Consider the following 18187-nt stretch of genomic DNA (forward strand, 5'->3'; position numbering starts at 1 on the left):
ACACGCTCTTGTTTTCTTTTTTTCTTTATTATCAAGGTCATTTGCTTGTAAACTGGCTGCTTTGTTCTTTCTGAGGTCCATATTACTTCCCCAAACCGAGACAGTAATCTTCCTTCTGGATGGAACACTTGATTGTAGTAGAAATGATTGCAGTGTCACAAACAGAGGATTATCGTTTTAAGTGGAAATCATAAAAACAGGTTGAAAAAGACTTCTAAGAAAGAGGCAGCTTGTTCTTATGCAAATTTTCTCAGGTAGTACAGCTGCAAGATAAGAAGTCTTGAAAGCCTATAATCTGGAGTCAGCATCTTCTCTGTTAATACAGGTTTGCCTGCGTCACACTGTGAACGGTCAGTAGGTCTCCAAAGACTCAGAGAAACTTAGTTTATTCTTCTGAGGCCTACATGTCTTTCTCTTTTTGCATGATGCTCTGGAGGTTGAGGCATTACTCAGCTGCTGTGCATTTGCTTCTGGCTGGTCTCCTCTGAAAAAGACAAAGTGGAAATATTCATTGCAGAACAAGAGGAAATATAAGCTGCTTTTGTGTGAGTCACATCAGTTATCCCACTTGATAGAGATAGTTGCCTCCCCCTCACCCTACTTCTGTCTCTCTGATCTTGTTTCCCTTTCTTCAGTCTGTTCCTTACAGCCTTCAAACACCTGATTTCTTTTTCTCTTTCTTTCCAAAAGCACAGTAAGTGGAGAAGTTAAAGTAAGCCTTTGCTGGTGGGATTATAAGAGCAGTAAAGGCTTATAGGTGGTTTGAAGAAGTTTGTGTCTAATTGACACTCATCCTTGGTAAACAAGTCCAAACGTCTGAGCTCATGCTGCTGGTAGGTTCCTTGTGGGCAAGCAACAGGGGCTCATATCTGCTGTAATAATGTAGAATATTCAGTTTTGATCTCTGTTGTTTTTGTTTGCTGGTTCCTTTCTTTTGATACTAATCGTATTCTCAGCCAAAAGAGTGGTTTAAAAAACCCCATCAGCCATCAGACTACTTGTACCAGCGGACATCTGGGTTGGCAATAAAGTGAGCCTTTGGACTCCGCAGACCTATAAATCCTGGTTAGCAGCTGGTGGCAACTGTTTCACCTGGAGGAACTTATCTTGATGTCTGGCATCTGGTTGTGTGGTCTGTATTCCCAAGACCCTTCACAGGATGTCCCTCCTAACCCAACCTTCTTGTAAAAAGATCATTCTTTCTCCCTGGGCCTTTTGGTAAAATACGTCTGTTAAGGTAACTTTCTGACATATTCAAGCTGCAAGAAGCATCCTGTATCAGAATAATTATGCTAACACCCATTAGAACACAGCCAACAAGCCCCTTCTTTGTACTCCCATCCTTCACCTTCAAAGGGAGCAGTTACCAGGCTGGATTCCTCACCAAACAGTGTGTCTCTTTCCTCTCTGATCTGAACTGGGCACGTATGCCTTTTGTGCTTTCCTGTGTATCCTTGGCTTGGGAAATCAATGGTTCCTTTGTTGCTTTAGAAGTGCTAATACAATGAATTCTGGAATTGTAGTTGCTTACTGTCACTGATCACTTGGAAGTGTGTTAGGTGGGGAAACCAGCTTTGGCAGCTGGCTGAAGATAACCAAAGAGAACTTGTGAAATGAAAAAAGATAGAAAATTGACATGAGGAATCCTTCATAATATAGGGGAAAAGGCACAGTGTAAGGGGACAGCCATACAATATATGTGAAATTTGAGAAACGAGAAAGGAAGGCTCAGAGCTGCAGATGGCTCTGTGCCCTTACCTCTCACTCATGAGTCTCTTTATGAAGACGTGTTTAAAGTAAATGTTTAAGGAGACCAACAAAGAGAAGGTCTTGGGCTGATCTGTGAATATGTGCATGGCAATTTAACTGCAGGAGCTGGCGTGTGGCGTGGCCCAGGCAAGGGGACTGCCATCGGGTAGAAGTTTTGCTCTGGTGCCAATGGAAGCAGGAGTCAGAGGAAATGAGGGATTTAGTATAGAACAGACTTAGATCTGGAAAAAAGAAGCATGCTCCAAGGCATAATCAAAAGGCTCTGGAAGGAAACAGTGGACCCTCAGGACTGGAATAATAAGGAATTGTGAAGGCTGAGATTTGGATGCATGCTGGAGCTATTTATGCTGTCCTGGGGCCACAGGCATGTTGGCAGAGCTGGTAGGCAGCCAGGACAGGCACAGAGCAGAATGCTGTGGGACCACTCTGGCTGTTTTATGCAGGAAGACAATGTCTGCACGTTATCTGTCGGTGTTATTTTATATTCAACCAAGGCTACAACACACAGAATCAGGTAAACCTCAGGTTTTATTGCTGTAAGAGTTATAAGGGAACAAAGGAACTGAAGATTCAAACTGGTAAAATCATTAATAATGGCCAGTGGGGTAGATAGCAGACATCTCAAACATGCTAAACAATGTGCTCATTCTGATTCCTTATGTTTTAAAATTTACTCCAGAGGTTGAGAACCACCAAAAAAAGAAAAAACCTACGAGAAACACAAGGGCAGGGAAGCACAGTGACTGAGTTAATTGCCTTGATGGCATGAGTGAAGGGAGATGCAGTATACAAAGTTTGTCATTTGTTAAGACTCATATTTAAGTGAGCAGCATTGGTGGACATCCTAGTTAAGTCAGAACTAAGGAGAAGAGAGTTTCCCTCACCCAAAAGAAATCCCAAAGGGATTGGAGTTTTGGGGTGAGGCACAAAAGGGTCATTTGTATAGTGAAAATCTACTTAAAAGTCTGGAAAAATAGGTGGGATGCATTAATCATCACTGGGGTGGGAAGAAATGGATAGTAAGGTGACTCCAGCTACCACTCTGTTTTGGTCTGTATTTCTTTAATGACTGAGAAATTAGGAGAACAGTAAAATGCTAAGATTTACTGTTTGCAGCTGATATGAATTATACAGTAGGAAGGAGGACAGCAAGACTGTGGTTACGGGAATGGAAGATAAAATACAGACGGTGGCGGGGTAAAGCATGTTTGAAGGAATAGTTTAAAGCATTCAAACACATGGTTGGGTTCTGAATTAGCTCTGACTGTTCAGGAAAACATAAGTAGCGATTAGAAAGACAGCTCAATAAAGATATCTGTGCCATGTGCAGCAGCAACAATAAAGAAGAAAGTGAGTAAGATGCTTGTGTATGTGAGAAAATGTAGGCTTGGAAGATGCTATAATATCCCTATAGACGTGAATGGTAGTACCTCCTTTGGACTGCTTTGTCTGTTATGAGTTATTTTCTTTGTAAGGCAAAAGAGATAATGAAAGGGGGGGCTAGAGGAAGCACACAGTGGCCTGGAAGGCAGATTCGATATGGGAGAGTATTAGTGATACTTGAGCTATTGAGAGAGAAAGGGAAAGAGTGCAGAGAGCTCAGCAGTAACACTCAGCACTGTGCTGGGGAGAGGCTTCACAGTGATGTGGATATTTGGTGGCAGCATAGCAGGAAGCAAACTCGCCACCCCATTAAATTCCACTCCATGTAACGTTGCTATCAGGCCAACATGCAGCTTTGCCGGTCTGCTTGTGTCTGTAATGTGCTAGCATGGGAACAGAGCACCAGAGATCCTGTGGGGCAGACAGCTATCAGGCTGGAGCATGCTGTGATGTCTGGGTCATGCTGTGCTGGCTTCTTTCTAAATGCACTCTAGTGCCTAAATCATTATGTTGGTGCAAAAGTGATACCATGATCCATCATGGGGTCTTATTTTGTATGGGGAAGAAAAGCGTACTAGTGTTGCTGTGTCATTTTGGTCAATACATATTTTCATCACCTCTGGGATGGGCAGAATGGCATATGTTTTATCAGAGTAAGAGGGAAAGGCTTCAAAGCTTTCTATATTGCAGATTATAGTATAGTGAATTTCAAAATAAAATCTACTTTGTAATTTCCCAGTAACTATAAATACTTGCTCTGCTTTAAAGCCACACAGAAAAATAACAAGGTGTTGTGTAACATAGAACAATATGGAGGGCATTTCATGAAAAGATACAATTGGTTCTTTATATAACACATAATTAACCAGGAGAACCTGATAGTGAATGACATTATGGAGACAAATACTGTACTAAGAATGTTCAAAACAGGTTAGACGCTTTCTGAATAGCATCTGTATTTACGTTAGCCAGAATAAACATCATAAATCCTTTTGTTGCCAAGCATGTGGTGATCACCAGCCAGGATTAGGAAGTTATTTAACTCCCACGGTGAAATATGGCCAAATGAGTTAAACTCATAGCTGAAAATGCTTGGGTGGGCCTGGAGTCTGCTCACTTTTCTGTATGCTGAAGTTATTCATACAAGCAGAGAAGTGGAAGTAGAGAGGGAGGAAAAGTGATCCAGGGATTAAACTGCCAATTTAGGACTTGCAAAAATTCAACTTCTTGCTTTCCCAGACTGCTTTTATGAGCTAATTCATTTGACACAGACTCTCAGATGTACTTAGAGCTCCACCTCACATTTAATCTTCAGGCACCTCAGGCTATAACCTGGCTGTGACTTGTTCCAGGTTCCATAGAGTTCACACAGCAGAAGGTGTACGAGTGAGAGAAAGCCGTGGGTAGACTACAGATGAATGTTGAAGGCACAGTCAGATGGGGTAACAGCAGTTAACCTGTTGCCAGTACTGGAACCTGCATTAAAGACAGAAATGTTCTTGAACAAAGCACTTGGTTGTCACCAGTGTAAAGTAGTTTTCTTTTCTTACACTGCCCCAGAATCACTGTATGACCTTGAACAGTTTCCCCATTTCTTCTTCTTGTCTGCCAAGTAGGAGAGTTAATTATCTGGAGCACTATTTGTTTTCTTTCAAGAATTAGCACTTATTTTTTCTATTTATTTTCTGTTTTGTTGTTGTTGTTGTTTTTCCTGACAAACAAACAATGACAACAACAAAAACATACTGACAATTCCCACTACTTTTGTTCTTTGCCCTCTGGACCTTCTTTATGGCTCATCTACGTTGGTTTTGCTTTCTATTTTTGTCCATCTTTTATTCCTGATTCAGCCACTTTTCACAGTTATGCCCCACATAAATGTATGCATTGGTCCCAGTGATACCCAAGAAGTGATCTGGCAAAACTGGACCTTCTGGTACCATGTACTACCTTCCATCTCAGGAAGCAATGCGAAAGAGGTGCACCAGCATCCAGCAAGTATGGAAGCATTCCATACCCAACCACTACTGCTCTGTGTGAGTGTGCAGTCTCTGGGGGAGGGTGATGAGAATATATCCCCATCTTTATGCTTACTTTGGTTGGCTATCTATGCTATCTGAATAAGTAGAACTTGACAACCAGTTTTACCATTTGCTAAATCCTCAGTTCTCTTACAAACAGGCCTTTCAGGCCTCTTTCTGCTCTCTGATCTGCTTTCCTCCATCCCTTGAACAATCTAGCCTGTAGCATCTTTAGCCAGGGAAAGAGTCCGTTTGAATGACAAATCAATAACCCATCTTGTGACGAAACAAAGAAGTTTGCTCAGTCCCAGCTGAATCAGAGCATCAGCTAAATTCAGCAGATTTTCAGGGAGGGTTGACAGCAAGCTGGGCCTTGTTTCCTCACCTAGTAGCCAAAGTACTGAGGAAAGCGAGGATGGGCATTCATAACGAAGCACACCTCTCCAACAGTGAGATGGGGATTGAGGTTTCCATTAGTTTTCCTCTTGTTATCATTCCTCCACATCAGCATCCACTGACCTCAACCACCCCTCCCTCTTTCTCATCCTTTTATCTCTCCAGTCCTTTTATCTTCTGTCTTTAACTCAACCCCTCTCATCTTTCTAGAAATTCAAGCTACCCAATTTTTTTTCTCCATCTTCAGCCTTTTCTGCTTGCTTAATCCCTTTGAAATCTTTTGGCCCAAATTTCTATCCCCTAAACTTTGTCTGTTTAGAATGTCATACCTACTGCTTAGGGATCTCTGGGCCATGAGAAAAACTGGCTTGTTCCCTACTGTCCTCATCTCAATAGCTGGTTCCCCATTGTGCATCAGCATGTTTTCTTTCACAGGGGTTTAAAGGACACTATCTTTTGGGGCTGGCCCAGGCTAAAATTTCATCTGCAGGCACCAAATGTTTCATTCAGCTGTGTGGTTTGTCCTGGGCAGCCTCGAAGTAGTTTCTATTAGTATTCCAATGGAGAGCTCACTGATGGAATTAGTGGGAAACCAGACTGCCAATTTATTTATACCCAGCCTTAGGGCATAACCATTGTGCATGTGTAAAGCTGTTGAGATGCAGAGTATACTCTGCATGTGTGTGTGTATGTGTTGACTGGAAGTAAGTTTGCAGGGAAAAATATTGCCTCAAGGATTGAACAGTGCCCAAAAGTGACCGTACTGTGTGCCAAAGATCCCTTTTTTCTGAACGCAAGAGAAAAATGATGGCTCTGAAATCTGTTGTCTACTTGTGTTTATTAATATCTTTCAACTCCAGTTTAACTGCAGCTCTTGTTACCCTGGTGGAGAGAGAAAATTCTAATTTAACTTCTGGAGTCCTTCCACCTTCAACAATATCTGTGTTATGAAACTATCGCTGCCTTTGGCTTGTGGGGTTGTTTAAAGCATATGAGTAATGAATAACGAAGTTTTCCCATTACATTGTCTCTTAGCCTGTGATGTGTTTTTAGGTAAATTGAGAGACGTTGGAAGCATTTAGTTGTGAATATATAGTTGATGCATCAGTGCTGAATGCGAATGAACTCTTTTTCCGGTATAATTTCATCAACTTTCATTAGGAGAATTTTTATTGCCATTATCTTGGCCAAATGATAAATCACGGAATAGCTTTCTTATTTTTCCCCCTCCTTCCGTGTTTCCTATTACTGTGACACAGTGTCATTTAGGAGATGCAGATGAACACCTCACTGCCCTGTTATGATAAAAACAGTTTGGGCAGAGAACAAATGTACTGGTTTAACTAGACCAAGAGCTAATAGGTTGTGTTCATTTAATTCATCTGATTAGCCATGTTGAGTTCCTCTGGAATGTTTCTTCCCACCAAATCATATATACAGATACATCCAGATATTAGAGCATGGTGATGTCTCTCACCATACTGTCTGCTGTGGTATGAGAAAATGAGAAGAGATTAGCAAATAATGTCTAGTTCCATTATTCTTTATAACAGCCAGGAAACTATAAACCTGTTATCCTTTAACATTATGTCTTCAAAAGACATGCATGAGGGGGCCCAGGGGACCAGTGGGCATATTTGTATTGCGCAGCAATGTGTGTATTGAGCCAATGCTGATCCAGACTGGCACTTTCATGTTATGAAAAGCAGAAACTATGCAAAGATATGAGCTGATCATCAAAGAAGAATACCTTTGTTAGCATATCCATGAGGCTAAACTAATTAAGACTGATGATCTTGTCTGCAGCTTTCTGGTACAGTTTTCTGATTCAGACTTTGCTTAGATTTTGCTGGCTTGGAAGACTGCACTGCACTCCGCTTCTCATACAGATGCCTCCAGAGGAGGATGGAGCCATGTAGGATTGTGATGGGGAAAGATAGGGTCTCTGAGAGTTCAGGACATTGCAGAGGACCTGATGGCAGGTAGAACAGCTTCCTCCTGCATGGTAGTGGCAAACGGGTTATATATTGTCACTGTGAGTAGAAACAATCCAGCTTGACTGCTGTGGAGCTTCTTAACCAAAATCAAAAGTTCACCACTTCTCTTTCTTTATCTCTTGTAGAATTTCAAGAATTTCAAGCAAGGCAGGAGGGGCTGGTTTCTACCCAGAGCACCAGCTCTTGGCACTGCTGGCAGATATCATTAATGCTGTTAGTTTGATGCATCAGTTCTGTCAGCATCTTCACTTTAATGGTAGTCACCAATGCAGCTCCAGCTCCTGCCTCTGCTGAGAGCTGAGGAAGAAGAGGGAGAGCATTGTCTGAGTTGGAAAATAAAAGACTGCCTGTGTTTGAAGTGAATTAAATGTGTTAACTTGTAATGTTCTAGCTGAGGTTTCCAGCTGTTATTCCCGAGCTGTCTGTTCTCGAAGCAATATGGGTCCATCATAAAGCAGCTAACTTCAGAGCATGAGCACTTACTGTCTGAGGCTTCTCAGGTGTATTATACTTTTATTATTATTATTTCTCTGTTCATAGTTTCCTAAGGCCTCTTCATATCCTGAATAAAACCCTGGGGAATTGTAAGCCCACAGGCTGAGTTTTAGCACTGTCACTATTCGCATCTCCTGGATTGATAGGTATTTAGTGTGCTGCCTGGATCCTGGAAACAGGACCCTAAGATACACCCCAGGGAAAGCCCCAAGATGTTCCTTGTATTTTTTACCCCTGAGAGAATAATTCCTTTGCTGTGGAAGTGACTTATTTTTGCTCAGAAATGTCACCATTTCCACCTGCCAATTGTAACTGCCACACTAAAATGTCTTCTGAAGTAAAATAATGGAAGTGAGGAATCTATGTAGAGCTGCTAGGCCCTCGTTGTTTTGTATTAATGACCATTGGTTCCTCTAAGCCTCTTCATCTATTTTCTTCCCATTATTAATAATTACTATAGTTCATTGCACCTGGCTCTTACTTAGCAAAGCTTGCAGTGATTAGGATGGGAGAAGAAATGGTGTTAGAGATTTGCTGACTGCTTTAAAGATATTTAAGAGACTTTCTGAGAGCAGAAGTCAGATCTCCAGAGTCCTTTGTCTACGCCTGGCAGGGAGGCTCTGTTTTCTCATATTGTTTGTGTGCTCTTCTAGGCACGTCCTCTGCTTATCTAGCTGTCCAACCACTCAGTATATGTACAAGCTCAAAATAATGCATTATTTGTTCATTATTCATTATTATAATTACCTATTCATATTTATTCATATAGTTTGAGAAAACAAGCAGAATTTCAATGTGGTTACTATAGGAAAATGTGTTTGTTATCAGATAGGGCTGCTTTAATGTTAGATTTTATTTGTACATGCTGGACTTGCTGGAGTTGAAGTGAAGGCATTCGCCTTGTAAGACATTTTGTGGCCTCTAACAAACATGAACCAAAAAAAAGCATTACAAGGGAGCTGTAGATGGTCACTTGGGAAGCCTCTTTTTTCCATCCACCTCCATGCTGTTGGCTCCCAATTTCTCTCAGCTGTGCAGAAGATCCTAGAGAAATTATAAGTGCAACCTTACATAGGAAACATAAACAAATTAAAGAAGGCAAAACAAAACTAACTACTAAGAAACAGGAGACTGGAGCTCAGCCCCCTGTTATCAGTTACTGGTATATTATATATATATAATATATAATATATATAATATATGGGCTCTGTTACCTGTAAGATGTGCAGTAACAAACACTGAGTGAAGGGTCAAGAGCAGGCCATGCTGGTGTGGAGCACACACTGTGCTTGTGGCTGGTGCCAGGGCTGTGAGCACGGACTTATGGCAGTTGCTAAGGAAACAGTCTTGGAAATGGGATTGGAGTTCTTGTCAGAAGGTTGGCTGCAGAAATGGTTTGTGCTTCAAAAGCACACGGGGCTGATACTGACAAAGGCTGCAATTGTTCAGCAATTGATTCAACCCCTGGTGTGATAGCATTAAGGAGTAACACATGATGTGATCACTAAATGCCAAAGATGAGGGATTTTGCAGTTTCTTTGGGTTATTTTCGGTGACTCTTTTGTGGTTTTGGAGGTTTTTTTTGGTCTCTTGCCATCTCACTGCTTGTGAGAAACTACCAGTAATTACACCGGATTACTCCTATGTAGGCCCTTGATGTGTTACTTTTTTGTTGGGTCTTTATTTTTTTAAGTAGTGAAAAAGCATGCACAGACAATTCAAAGTCTGGGCTCTTCCATGTGAGGATCCACAGCTTGAAGGAGTCCTCTTGGAAAGGTGATGTTGATAATCCCAGTCCTGTTTTTGCATTTCTTTGCCTGCACGTCCCTACTAGAGACATAGGCTTTTAATACACTGAGAAATTCCTCAGAGTTATTTGTTATTTTGCAATTACTTTGTAATTGATTTTCTTAAAAAGCAATTCATAACTTGTTAAAGATGTTCCCTCCTTCCCCTCTTCACTGTTTTTTCTCTAATCTCTGCCACTGTCCAGTATTTACAGTCATAAAACCTATTTGTTTCCCATTGCTTAGGGAGATGACGCTTCTAGAGAGAGAAAAAAGATGAGACCTAATGATTTGTAAGAGTGTATTTAGTCAGATCCTCTTGGGGTATGAGTCTAATTTGTACAGTGACAACTTCAGTGTAAGTAACCAGAGCAGTTACACTACTTGCCTCTGTTGCCTCTGTAAAATAGAAGCTATTTTAGAATAGATCCTGTAGAACAAATGCTATCATTGAATTCATGATTGACTGTATGGGAACCTGAATGAGGTGATACTGTAATACTAAGAGCTGTCCTTCTGAAAAACAGTCTCCCAACACCTGCGCTTTGTACACTCAGCAATGAAACTTCCTCCTTTTTTCCACCAGGGCCTGCAGCTGGGAACTCAAGAGCTGGAGGAGATGGGAAGCAAGTTTTGCCTTGCTCTGCTCATTCTGCACCTCAAATCCTTGCCCTGCAGCAAGAAGGTGATGGCTCAGGCAGCGCTACTCCTAGATCTGGAGGAAGAGATAACAATAACAGACCGGGCACAAAGGTCAGTGACAGTTTCCTTACAAATTTCATTTTCCTCTCAAAATATTACTTGAGCATATGGATGGCACTGTCTCAGTGAATTCATCAACAGGAAACTGAAGTTTCAGGTGATACTCTGTCCACCTCAGATCTCCTCTGTGGAGTCAATCTCCTACAGGGAAGATGTTCTCTAGGTGAAGGACTTTGATGGTATGATTTAGAAACAGTATGCCTGATTCTGCAAGGATTCGCACAGTCATTCCTCTTTTCCTCACAGCATTGTATCCTACAGACATATGAAGCATAGGTTTGTGATTTTTGGTGCGTGTGATGAAGTCATTATCCAAACAACCATATGGGAGGTGTTTTTTCCTAATTGCAAAATTCATTTCTTAGCTTCCTGTGTTCAATGGGATGTATGCAAGTGAGGTTGCCTCATATGTGGGGAATTTGGCCTGGGTAAAGGTCAGAATATGGGATGCTTCAGCTGTGATGAAGCAGAAATGTATGTGCTCTTTCTAAACCATGCTATTCCTAGTTCTACATGCAAGCACTTACTCTTGCAATATTGTTTTTCCAAGACAAATGGAGGAAAAAATAACTGAGTGATGTGATATGATTTGAAGTTCCCAGTGGGTTTGTTATCAAAGAGTGCTTCCAGCTTCATCAATGAAAAGCCAATTTTTTCTGTTGCAGAAATGCCCCCATAATTTACAGCAAACTTCCAGTCTTCCCCCTGCAGGAATACTTAACTGACATTCGCACCACCTGTTCCTCATGCCTGAAACCATTCTTACAAGCTTGTTCGTGGTTTTTAATGTTTATGGGGAACAATGAAAAAAAGAGAACTAAAATATAGAGACATTCCTTTTGTATAGCTGTGCTCACTTGTACATATGAACACATAAATGAAGCAATTAACATGTATCCTAAATGGTTTCAGTACTGGGGACAGCCATCCGAGAAATCGTTGGTGTCTCATTAGAGAGAGCTACTGAAGCCTGGCCAGGTGGATGAATTTGAGATATAAATCAGATTTTCCAATTCTGAATTAGAGCTGGAGGAGTTTTTGCATGAAAGTAACTTCAGGGAAGGAAAATATTGAACTCTGACTTGTCCCAGACACTGAAAATAAGTTGGTCATACCAACTCCATGAGCACTTTCTCTCATTTGTGTGGTTTTCCATTACCTTTTTCTTTGGTTGGTTTCATGTTAGTGAGCATTCATTTCATTTTTCCTGATGTTGTGTGGGCGATGAACCTTTACCAATATAGCAGCTCTCTAATGACAAATACTTTTAAAGAAGTTAAGAATTAAAGAAAAATCCCTTACCTTGTACAGCTCCCATGCCATTCCATATCTGTTTGTGGTGGTCAAAAGCAAAGCGCTCTGTCCCTTCAAGGTTCTGTGTCATCTGGGGATGGGATGTCACTGCTGAAGGCAGTGTGATGGTTACTTGTTCATTTTCACTCCAGTGGGTGGAATTGCAGATTTATGGAGTTCTGATGGGTTAGGTGCAATTAGTTGGCATTTGTAGTACAAGTAAACATTACATTGTTTGCTCCTGTCTAAAGATTTGCCATATTACAGGAGCTTTTTGCAAAAGATCAGGAAAAGGGAGATGTGGGGACCAAGGGGCTTGGCTTGTAAGTGTATTCTATTTTATGATAAATAATTCATTGAAAAGGATTGTGCAGCTTATTGATTCTGATTCAGAAAATTAATATTTTGCTTCTGGGTTTCTTTGAGTCTCGCCAAGAGAACTGCATAATTTGATTTTAGAGGGAATAAGAGGCCTAAAGCAACCAAAGGAAGAATGCAGAATAAAGAGAGCACACTGCTATGGGCAGGAGAGCAGCTGTATCCAGGCCTCTCCCCCAGCTCAGACTTTGAAATAAAATAATGCATAGACTATGAAATAAAAAACTGATTATCCATCAGAACTGGAGGTTGCAGTGTGGGGTTCCACTCGGTCTAATCTTACTCTGTAAAGATGAAATCCAGTCTTTCTCCATTTAGGTAGCACAGGGAGCTCAGCAGAGTCTTTCTGCTTACTGGTGGTGTGTCACTACATCAATGGTAATTATAGTCTACTTTTGCCAAGACTAGAGCTGTCTTTCATGGTTTAAGGAGCAGGAAGTGTTTATAGCTTAGAACCAGTGCTGTTGTCTTCTGTAGTTACCACAAAAAACACTTGAACACTTTCTATGCTTTCCTCTTGTGAGGATGGAAATAACCCAAATTATTTTTGTACCTTTGCCAAAGCAGAGTTGAACTCGGGGCCTGCAGGTGCTACACAGGAGCGACCTAAATGGTTACACTGTGGGATGTCTTTCTTGTGTGCTTTACACTGTGAGCAGAGGTGGTTTAAACACCTTGCAGGCAATCCCTTTTCCAGACCTCTGTACTGTGTAATGAATAGTGGGTGTTTAAGTGGGAGCCAATGGGTCTGACTGCAGCTTAAGTTTGTTTTTGGTAGAGCGTGTTGCAGAAGACTGTCTTGACTGACTTTCTCACCTAGAGAAAGATACACATATGGATGTTTCCTATCAGAGCAGGATTAACAGTGTCAGAAGAAAACGATGACTGTCACTCGACCTTGATGAAAATACGATCTTTATTTAGTTGATAAGGTTCTATTTTGCAGAAAACATGCTGAAATTGCTCTGACCACTCCAGCTGTGATCAGTGAGATTAATTGCACAGTGCTTATGTTCAATACATCTATCTAATTTTCTAAATGTGCATTTCTGAGTGCCCGTCTCTATAGTACTCCGGGTGACAGGTCAAGCCATGGAAAGAGAAGTTAATCCAGTACTGGACAGATCTGACTTCCAGGTGATATGTCTCATGGCAAAGGTACATAGATCACAAGCCAGAGGTCTTTTATGTTACGAAACTCCTACGGTTCATGTTCTGCGTTTGTGTCTTTTTTTTTGTCATGGTGTCTGGTGTGCGTGGCATTGACTTGGCATCTCAGCATCTCCCTCCAACAGCGAACATTTTCACCTGTCAACGTTTATAACTGGATGTGTCTTTTAATTTTCCTCTTAGAGCTCTCTCTGCTCAGGGCATTTTGCAGCCTTACTTTTCCGCTACTGCTGTGAGGAGGATGAAGGAGCAGGCTGGACACTGGCTACTTCTCTAGAATAAACTATTTGCTCTGTCAGAGTCAGTGAGCGGTAGATCAAAGCAAGGTAATAGCTACTGGGGAAATGACTGGTCTAATGGAGGCATCTTGTGTGAATGGGGGATTTCTCCCACCTGATTTCATAGTGTTCAGTGTACAGTCTCCAGTGAGCCGAAGAAAGGTGTGCTAAACCTTTAGTGGTCCTAACAAAATGTATTTTGGAACACAGGCAAGAATTCCTTCTTGACCTCAGTCTAGCACATACAGTATATGAAGTCATTCAGGAGCATTAACTGTGTAGTAAGTTCCCAGCAGAGGCAGGGTAACAAAGTAGCTATATCTGAAAATAAGCAAAAAGGGAGTTGAATTTTTGTCTCTGGGGCTACATTACTAATAGAACAGTAGAGTATTTCCCCCAGAACCTGGAAATCCTTGGAGAACATGAAATTCACATAACAACTCTTCATCTCTGGTTCTCTAAGGGCAGCTGTCTTAAAGACCAACAAGTAACTACTGAGATTATTGCCATGAGATGCAGTGAGATCATAGGATTCTGGATTACCTGAAAGTGCTTGACTGTGTGGAAATAGTTTAACTCTGAAATCTCTACAGTACACTGCAAGTTCCTTACTCAGATATTCTCTCTCCACAAAAACCTCCTATTTACTTCCTACTCAATGCTCTACTCAATGCTGTACCTTTCTAAAACTGGGGAAAGTCTAGTAAGGGGACTTTTGTTTTAGCTCTGTTTAAATGGTATGTAAATGATGTGCTAGCAGAGTCCTGGAACCAGTACTCCAAAGGTTGTTGGTACCTAATATATTGCTTCCCATGATTATTAGTTGAAGACAAAAACAAGTGATTCTTTAAATGTTTCCAAAAAGAATATCATCCAGAGAACATCCTGCAAACTTCAGAAGCATAGATGCATCTGGGGATGGAACAAACTCTTGATCATCCTAATACAATTCTCATAACTGCCTGTCTAGTGGTTAAATTGTTCAAGGTATCAGCCAGCTTTTAGTTAGCATCCTGTGCCCCTGGGGCATTTCTCCTTAACTCTCACACTTGTTTAGGTGCCGTCACCCTCATATTGCACAAGACCTACTAAAGAACTTAGTAGTTTGTGGGTTTTTCTTTTCAGAAACTTTTTATAGGTGTTTTTCTGCATCAAAAGGCTATTCCTCTACCAGCAGGCCAGTTTTAAGGACCATTCTGCCAAGTCAAATGTCAAATATGTGGAGGGTTAACTGCATTTTGCAGCCATCTTCTGAAAAACAAGGTAATGTATCAGTTGATTGTAGAGGCATTTTTCTCTCTTATCTCACAAAGATACAGTGCTGTAGATGTTGGCTTCACAACTCTGCTTTTGCTCAAGAAGAGCCACTAATTCTTGTATTTCCAGCCATGTCTTGCAGTCAGTTCAGGCATTCGGAAGCTGTCTTCTGGGAAAACAAAATGACAGCATGTACTTCAGACATCATGTTTTTTGATAATAAGTTTCATGCCTCATTTGCTATGAAACAATTGGGTTTTAAGTCAGTGCTGCCCAGGTAACTTCACATTTTTCATGACCACAAAGAGGATGAGAAGTGACTGCTCACTAAGAGCAGGTTTCAGAAAGCATTACCTTGTTAAGGGTGTTTTCCCCTTTTTCCTCATGTTTTGAACGGATGGCACTTCTGTTCATTCTCTTTTTGCATTTGTGCCTTTGAGTGTTTTGCAAACACTGCAGCAGTTGTAGCCCTTTGTTTGGGAGGTGTTTCTTACATACTGAGGCAGACCCTTGCAAAGTCATTAAGTGTTTTCTGCTGACTCAGATATTATTCATCTCTTGTGTTTCTTTATCATTTTCTTATGTTTCTTGAACAGAGATAAATTTCTCTCCTCCCCAGATGGTAAATATACCTTACTGTGATATTAATCAGAAGCAGAATGTTTAATCACTACCATGGCCCTTTGTCCAGGTGCAATCTATTCATCTTCCATACAGTGAGCAGTTAAAATGGTCAGTGAGTGGATGGCAAATCCAATAATATACAAGAAGGATTTGTAGATCATTTGGAACTGTGCTTGCTCTTCTCCTATACTTCATTGATGCACCATCACAATCCTAGATAGTATTGAACTGTTGGATTTCCCATCTCTTCTCTGTAATGCATCCTCGCCTGATTATGGCTGTGCAAGCAATTCTGCTCATCTTTTAAGCTATGTGGCCAAAATGCCATTCAGATCAAAATAGAGTGAAGCAGACCCAAAGGTGGGAAGTTCAAAGAGCAAAAGAACAAAGAAGGAACGAGGCGTGTTGGTTTCAATTCATGCATCTTTAACACATATTTAAACAGCAGAATTACGACATGATAGTTCTGTGCAGTGATGGCAAATGGCTCCCTTGCTTCCTGGTTTGTGTCTTCCTCTGCTTACAGGTGAATGTGGGTTTCATTTGTTGTTACAGTTTTTTGTTTGTTCGTTTAAATTATATGAACTGGAACTAATTTTGGCTGAAGTGTTTGAGTGCAAGACAGTGCTTCACCCTCCCAAATGCCCCATCTCCTCATGGTTCCAACAGGCTGAGTACCTGATCCACTGGGGCAGTCTGTACGGTTGGACTCTGGGGAGTCCTCTGACACACGCATGGAGATGAAAGGGCTCTTTCATCATTTTGTGAATCTAATTCCCTGGAAAACATCAGCAGGAATCATCTGGTAGTTTTGATTCAGATTTCTGTTTGATTGAACGTTCATTTTTCTTTAAGTAAAGATTTGGAACATTTTTAACCTTGATCATCTGTAGACATTAAATATCTTGGGGCAGCTTTCAGAAGGAGAGGTTATTTATTGATTCCATTTTTTAGCTTGGTCACAGGTTATGTAGCTGTTAGAGGAATTTGAAGTTTCTACTGCTTTGTGAACATCTATGAATGTGATATTCCTGTGTTTGGATGCCTGAGCAAAAAGGGCATGGTGATGGTGATAGCTTATAGGTAAATCCAAGTTTCGTGTTTGCCATACTGTGTCATGTTAGTGGTGTAGAACATGGAGCAAAAGGAGCTGCTAATGTATTTCATATAACTCTTCAAGGGCACCGCCTAACTTTTAACAGTAAAGGAGTGTGTCAGCTATGAGAGCAGCTGCAGAGTTCTGGGGTAGACTCACATTACTGTAAGGAGTCAGAATCAGTTTATGACTACCAGGAGGTATTGCTTAAATACATATATACTCTACAGTGCTCTTTCATACAGATGCTGCAAAAGGGGAGTATCTTCTTTCTGTCCAGGGTCTGACATAAAACCTTGATGTGCCTGCTCATGAGAGGAAACACCTCCAACTTTGGATTTAGATCTATTACTGGATTCAGATTTTACTCTCAGTACATATATATTGATAATTGTGTTTTGTAAATAAGAACATGAACTTTCTTCCATCCCTCCCTCCCTTCATCCTTCTCATCCAGCACTCTTCAGCGTCTCTCCTTTGTTAGTGTGAGAATACAAGCCCAATGAATTCTGTGGAGGTTCAGCCGAGCAATGCAGTCTATAATTAATGTATTTGGTATTCAGAAGGCTTTTATGTAGCTGTGCACAGGTGAGCCACTGTAATTCAGCAACTTTTCATTAACACTTTCTGGAGCTGTCCCTGTTTTCTTCCTATTGATTTTTATTATTATTATGAAATAACCTTGGGAGCCACACAGATCTTGTTGACTGTTACCAAATACCAGTCCAAGCCTATCTCAGGCTGGGAACAATTATTCATGCTTACTTCAGAGGTAATTCATTTATCATTTAATAGCTAATAATAGCAATTTAAACAGCAGTAGGAAGGGATGAGATGAAAAGAGCAAATGGCAGAAAAAGGAATCACAGAAGGACTGCATGCTATCATATCGAAGGTTATTCAAATTACTGTACACGTACAGATCTGACTGGAGTACCGATAATGAACTTGTATATATCCAGCAGAACAAATGGGCTCTGCATTGCCCTTTCTGTGAGGCACATTGCTACTGCCTGGTATTAGACATTTTCGTATTGATTAGGAGCATCTGTATTTCTGTGGTACAGTCCTTTTCCCTTAAAATCGTACTTGAAATGTGGAAGTCATTGGGTCCCTTCACATGCTGGGATAAAAATTTACTTCTAAAGCAATCAACATTAATTTATGAAGTTATGAAATATCTCCCAAAAGACTGGATTATGAGGGATATGCACTTCCGTCTGAGGTGATCTTTATAGACCAGGATAGTGCTGACACTGGAACGGGATAGAGTCTTTCCTAGAAGTCACAAAGGATAATGAGAGGATTGATATGTTTAGACTTACAGTCATTTTGAATGCAGCCAGATGCGACAATTTTGGGTTGACCATGGATCAGGTGTTTAAGAGGCAGTGTTAGGACACTCCATATAACATTATTGCAGAGCTAGGTGGTGAAGGCTTTACCACACATCAGTCCTGCACAGCATTGATGGCGGCAG

General features: G+C 41.0%; 1 protein-coding gene across 1 annotated transcript in view; it reads left to right on the plus strand.

Annotated features, from left to right (window-relative positions):
* The window catches only part of LOC146758051 (cytosolic carboxypeptidase 4-like), a 61152-nt gene that overhangs the window by 27156 nt on the left and 15809 nt on the right, over window positions 1-18187 (plus strand). The window contains exon 4 of the mRNA XM_085518309.1: window positions 10436-10602. Coding sequence (XP_085374435.1) covers window positions 10436-10602 — 167 coding nt within the window. The remainder of the gene's footprint in view (window positions 1-10435; window positions 10603-18187) is intronic.

The sequence above is a fragment of the Coturnix japonica genome, chromosome 17, assembly GCF_054131305.1.
Source record: "Coturnix japonica strain WE chromosome 17, WE-NBRP24, whole genome shotgun sequence".
Classification (NCBI taxonomy): domain Eukaryota; kingdom Metazoa; phylum Chordata; class Aves; order Galliformes; family Phasianidae; genus Coturnix; species Coturnix japonica.